The 6,063-nt window shown below is 52.1% G+C and overlaps 1 protein-coding gene across 1 annotated transcript; it reads left to right on the top strand.

Moving 5' to 3' along the window:
• Nucleotides 1-4,397: 4,397 nt before the first annotated feature.
• NCLIV_009190 (conserved hypothetical protein) lies at nucleotides 4,398-5,860 on the top strand (the record flags this gene model as incomplete). Its single annotated transcript, XM_003880434.1, has 2 exons — nucleotides 4,398-5,381; nucleotides 5,744-5,860. 2 exons carry the CDS (start codon nucleotides 4,398-4,400, stop codon nucleotides 5,858-5,860), a joined length of 1,101 nt encoding a protein of 366 aa, XP_003880483.1.
• Nucleotides 5,861-6,063: the final 203 nt, after the last annotated feature.

Raw genomic sequence — 6,063 nt, 5'->3', positions numbered from 1 at the left:
CTTGCCGCGTTCCGTTCTGGTCACCCCTTCCTGTTCGTTGAGCGCCTTTTTTTCGTCTCCTGACGATATACGCAATGTTGTCAGCGAACCAGCATCTTCGAAGGACACGTCAAAGACGAAACAGAGAGAACCGTGAACAGGCGCGTCGACACCCGCCCAAAACACAGCTTCTCTTTGTTCGCGGCAGAGTGAAAAACTGGGAGGAAGCCAAGACCAGATGGACGGCGAGTATCCCTTTCGGCGTCCCGCGCTCCGCGTGTCAGAAGGGGGGTTGAGAAACTCGGCGTTTCTGTGGAAACTCAAAGGACAGTTTCGAACTTGACAGGAGGGAAAAAGGCGAGAAGACAGGCAGGAGGTACCGCACAACTCCCGACGCGTATTTGTGTTTCAGGCTGCTCTGGCGTGGCGCGTTTCTTCAGTGCTGGCCCCCATCTGCCTGCGCTTCTCGTCACTCGCCATCGGTTCGTGACTGTTTAGTCGGCTTTTCCTCTTCGCTTCTCTGCACCCTCTTCGTGCTCCAGCCCGCCACAGCGCCTTTGGAAACGACGCAGTCATAGCAGAGGGATCGACGGTCGGACGGAAAAGATCCGGGTTCCAGTTAGGTACGGGGGCAAGCGGTTAAGAGAGAACGGTCGTGTGGACACGCGGGAAAAGAGCACGAGAAGAGCACGTCCCCGGAACAAAGTGAGAGGAGCAAAAAAAATCGCAGCTGGACGAGGTCACATCGAAATTCGCGCGATGGAGTCTCGTAGTCACGCTGCGCTGCGAGATAAAAGACGAAAAGCGAAAAGGGTCAGAAGCCTCGCGGAAGAACCAGTCGAGACGGGAAAACTTCGGGATGCGAAAAAACATTCGATGGACACGAGAGGCGAGCCCGCTCTCCCGAAAAACGGTAGCCAGGAGCTAGACGCCAGAGGGTTGTCGAAAGGGAGTACAGACCGGGGAAAACACGCCAAAGAAAAGAGACGATGGGTTCTTAGATGCGAATCGAAAAGGTGATACAGAGACGCGCTGTGTCTTCTGAGAAAAAGCCCAAAGGTGGATCGGGAAGACACTCTAAACGCCGTCTCGGATCAGACTTGCAAAACCTTGTCTGCCGGCACGCGACTCTTTACGAGTGCTGTGCGCTCGATGGTTGCGATAAAACCAAGAATCGAAACGGTTTCTCTCTTTTCACTAGCTCTTACTCTTTTTGGATGCAAGCAAAATGATGTCTTGTGCACAAGCGACATCCCCGGGAGAAAAAGGAAAGAAGCAAAATGGTAACACAAAGGCAAACTGCCACGCCGTGTGGTTTTTTGCAGACAGGGAAGCGCTCGGTACTCCCTTCCGTGCCAGAGAAAGCGAGCATGTGGCGTCGAGAGGCGCGGAGTAGAAGTTTCTCGCTTCACTTTGTGAAGAACAGAGGAATTTTGTAAATAGAGAGTCAGCGCGATCGAGGGGAAGAAAAAGGAAAAGACCGACCGGGGAAGAAAACATGGAAAAGGAGAGAGACAGAAATACCGAGTCAACAGAGAGAACGAACTCAGGCCGATGGAGCAGGAAGAGCAGCAACGCGCTAACACCGAAGAAACAGATACACAAACAAGAATCAACGTGACAACAGATGCGGCGAAAATAAAGAAACCACATCATGCATCTCGACAAAAAGGCGGAGAAACGAAGCATATCTGCACCTTTGCCAGCGGTCGCGAAACACTAAAACAGGGCAATCTATTATGTTCGGACTCGGACACACATGCATATATATATATATATATATAGGAACACAAATATATTTACATGCCAATGTGCATAAAATTCCCTACAAATGTATACGCATATATATATATTTATTTATTTCTACATGTATCTTTTTATGAAGATGCAAAGGAAGACACGGAGCGCCGGCCTCAGTTTGTCCGTGGTTGATATAAATACATTTCTAGGGAACAAGCAAGAGCTGCATACATATTTAATTTCCCATGGACAGCAAAGTAACAAAGTGTGCCAAGAGTTAACATTCATTCATTCAGAACCCGCCAGAGCTCTCGGTATATCGCTCCCATCATCAACTCGTATCCTTTAAATGTGTCGTCGATAGGCTGTTGGATTTGTTTGGCCGCCGACCCCCCGAAAAAGAGACGGGACCCAACTGTGCTTGAGGGGCGGCTCCCGATGTTGGTTGCGCTGCTCAGACGCTTTCCGAGGGAATTGGCGTTCAAGGAAGTCTATCGGGTTTCGCTTGTCTTCAGAGCAAAGTCGCGTGCGTCGGGTACGGAACCTCACCTCACAAGCGGTTCACACTGCTCACGTGTCTCTGTGCCTGACGCAGTGTGTGTTGATATGCGTGTACACAACAGAAGCGGAGATACATACGTGCAATACACTCCTGTAGAGACCTATGTGTAGGGAGGCAGGAGCGAGCACCAACAGGTAAACTAAGCTTGCTTACACAGCGTTGCTCGAAGGGTCAAGATGGAGAATGTGGAGTCTTTCAGAAACTTTCGGATGGTTTTGTGCCTTGCCCCCAAGCCGGAAGCATCCATGGAGCATTCGTAACGCGTTTGGTGTACGGCAGCTCCCCTCGCTTGCGTTGAAGGAATTTGAGGAGTAAGGCGTTTCACGGCTACCAGCACAGCGGATCCCTTCTCTGGAAAGCCGTGAAGCCTCGACCACCGCAAAACGCTTCATTGGGAGTCCACTCTTTTCCTGCTGGGGTTCGAAAGAAGTTGTCCCTGTGTGTACTGCTTTTTCGGTAAGCTTCATCATCATCGCTCCAACTGAGATGATTCAGACAGATCTGCTCCCTCCGGACCCCGAGACGATATCCAATTGGCAAGTAAGAACGCTTTGCTGCTGTGTTTTCTTGTGCAGCACTTCGTTGTGACCACAGAGAGATGACACGCGCTCTCGTACTCCTATGGCGGCCGTGCCTGCTCTCCCTAGCAGTCCGCTCGCGGACGCATTCCCTTCCTCTCGTTGCATTGTGTGTTGAGGGAGGCAGGTGCGTAGACAAGTACTCCATGGCATCATTGCCGGAAAAAAAAGGGAGGCGCAAGCTAACCCTATTTGCAAACCTGAGTGCCCTCCTCTGTGCATTCATTACGCAGTCCACTTGCTTTCCTCTTATTGTAGTCACACCTGTGGCTGTTTTCGCTTCCAAAAGAAAGACTTACACACTTGTGAGCAGATTTACGGACTAACTGCGCGCGCCTCTGCACCGACGGGAGCGAAGCGTTTGCCGGAATTCATGGGGCCTCCAAAAAAACGACAGCGCATGCGGATGTGCATGCTCACATTGTCACCGCTGGTCACTCAACATGCCCCTGGGTTTTTCTGTCGGCTTTCCGAGTTTTTTTTAATCTTCTATGTTTCTTCCATGTTCCCCGGACGGAACGTGTTGGTTTTTGCAGCAGCGGAGAACATTTTTTTTTCTTGCTTGCGAGCACAGCACTACGCGCTGCTGGACAGAGTCGACTTCCACACGGGGTTGCTGCAGTGTAACAGTTTTGCGCATATACCCGCCGTTGTGGTCAGCTTCCGCCCTCATTTCGCGGAAAACCTTTTTGCGGCTGTCGTGTTCGCAGCTGGATATAACGCCATTTATGCGTGTAGGTATGCCGCGGGGAAGTCCGTGTTCCTGTAGCGTCTCACGTTGTATATTCAATCTCGGGCCAGCTCGGTTTCGCCACTATCCTCGAGAACCGCCGGTACCTTGCTGCATACCCTCAGAAATTCTACCGTCCGGAAGAAATCCGTTTGTGCGTATTTCTCTCTCATCCTCTAGACGACATGTCCCGTCTCATCTTTCTCGGCGGTTCCCTGTTCTGTGTTTGTCTGGGTAGCCTCGCAGAGGTGGGAGTTTTTCCAATTTGAGGGAAGAACTGCCGGCTAGAGAACGTCGATGTGTGTGCACTTCGCGCCCTCTTGCAGCGGAAAGAAGAGGAAGCGTGCGCCTCATGTCTCAAGACAGCTCCAGAGCAACTAGGGACAAGCATCGAGACACAGGGGACGGGTCGGACATTCTAGCGACGAGACGAAGGACGACACAAGCTCTGTAAAGTCGCCTCCTTTCGAAATCGCACTGGTCAGCAACTGGACACGCGGGCAAAAAGTTACGGCTTTCTGAGGAGAGTCGCCCAGCAGGTTCTTCGTCCTGGCTGTCTCAAACGTGGTACTGCGGCTTCCCAGCAAACTTCGGTTAAACCATTGGTCGTGGTGTTTTTTGCGCAGAACACCTGTCGCGCGTGTTCTGGTTGTCAACTTTCTCTCCTGTCCGACTTCGTATCTCGGTGACGTGGCGTCGTCGCTAATGAAGCGCCTGTCTGCGGCCATTGTTCCGCCTACTTCACGTTCAAATTGAGGAGTTCCTTTCGTTTTTTTCGACGTCGCGAGTGTCATGTGCTGTCCTCGGGATGGCGCGCGGTGAGACGGGGGGATCGTCCGGAGAGTGGGGATCTCTGGATGAGTTTTGTGAGCCGAAAGCTTTCCGCTCTGTTGAGAAAGATGCAGAGTGTGCTGCTCCCTCTATCTTTGTCAAGGGTTTGTTGACTGTTGAAGGCCACTTTCGAACTTCCTTGACTTGTCTCAAAGACAGTTTCGGTGTATGGACACTACCGGTGCTCTTCCTCTCCAGTGGTGTGTTTGGCGGAGTTGTCGCATCTGTCACTTTTCGTGCGCGAATGAGCGCCATCAAAAACCAAGCCCGAAGTCCAGGGCCTCCCAGGGACGCGTCTTATACGATCTCGAGAACCCAGGCGAGGCTTTCCTCTCCTTTAACTCTTGGTATTACAGAGCACCCGGGGCTACCACCCCGTGCGTGCAGGGGTGATGTAGCCAAAGTTCGTGCACCTGTTTCCTCTCTTTTGCCTCGTCCATCCTCGCCGTCCTCTTCTGTACCCTTAGAGTCTGCTGTGTCCCTGATGGAGCAGCATCACCGCCTGAGACGTCCGTGTTCTCAGCCGTCTTCGAAAGAGCAGAGAGGCCAGACACCAGAAGCGGGTGTAACAAAGCCTACCTGCCGTACGGTCCATCTTCCCTGTGAAGGAGAACTGGCTGCTGGTGGAGGAGTTTGTGCAAGTGGAAAGAACGACGAAGGCAAGCAGGGCGTTCAGTTGCCTGACGGCGGTAGTCATCCGCACCTGGTAGAGTCCTCAGCAGATCCGTACACTGTGTTGTGGCATGAAAGGCGAAGGAACAAAAAGGGGTGGGGTGACGCGTTTGACGACGAGGAAGAATTCCAAGGGCAGCCCACTGCAGGATCGTCTTCTTGTCCGCATCCAACAGAACTCTTTACCGTCTCCGAGCTCGTTCAACTCTTCCTTATCCCTGCAGCAGCTCTGACAGTTGCTCTGGGATGCACGTGGACATGGGTAAAAAAGTCGTGCAATCTAGCTGACGTAAGCATGTCCTTGTTTTTTCTCTCTTCTCAAGCAACTGCAGACGACGGCGGAACGAGCTCCATGTGCAGAAATCTGGGGACCATCTAGGTGGCTCCTCTCTAGGACGAACCGTGTAAAAACGAACCTGTTCCGAGCTTCTTTCAAACTGAGGTCTCACAACTGAGAGGGGAAAGAAGCTTTAACCATACATATATATATATGCAGACACTGGAGTGAAAACCCCAGGAAACACTTCACCGTGTAGCGTGGTCTCCAGCGTTCAGTGACGCTGCAGAGTGGCGGTCCGTTCTCTCGTCTCGGTAAGGAAAACGGATTTTTTATCTCCCGTCGCTTCATATGTGTGAACGTTTCTCCTGTAGGCAAACGACGTTTTTCAAGCGGTCCTGTGGGTCAAAGGCGTTGGGGCGCCTCCTGCCGGTGTCAGGCAGCCGGATGACAAAAGAAGCGAGTTGCTTGGCATCTCGGCACAGGAGTAGACTCAGCAGGTTGGGATCACCACGGGGGATAATGCATCAACAGCAAGACCGGTAAAACAGTGTCCGCCTCGTGTGGAAACAAGAACAATGTCGCCTACGATGCTCTGCGTTGCATCACCGTGAAATTGTCACTGTTTCAATAGCACCTAGCGGTTCGTGTACACAAACGCACACCAGCGAGCGTTCTGCATTTTTCTCGGGAC

The sequence above is a fragment of the Neospora caninum genome, chromosome III (genome assembly GCF_000208865.1).
Source record: "Neospora caninum Liverpool complete genome, chromosome III".
In the NCBI taxonomy this organism is placed as follows: domain Eukaryota; phylum Apicomplexa; class Conoidasida; order Eucoccidiorida; family Sarcocystidae; genus Neospora; species Neospora caninum.
Note: the sequence above shows the minus strand (reverse complement) of the source record. Positions and strands in the feature narration are given on the sequence as shown.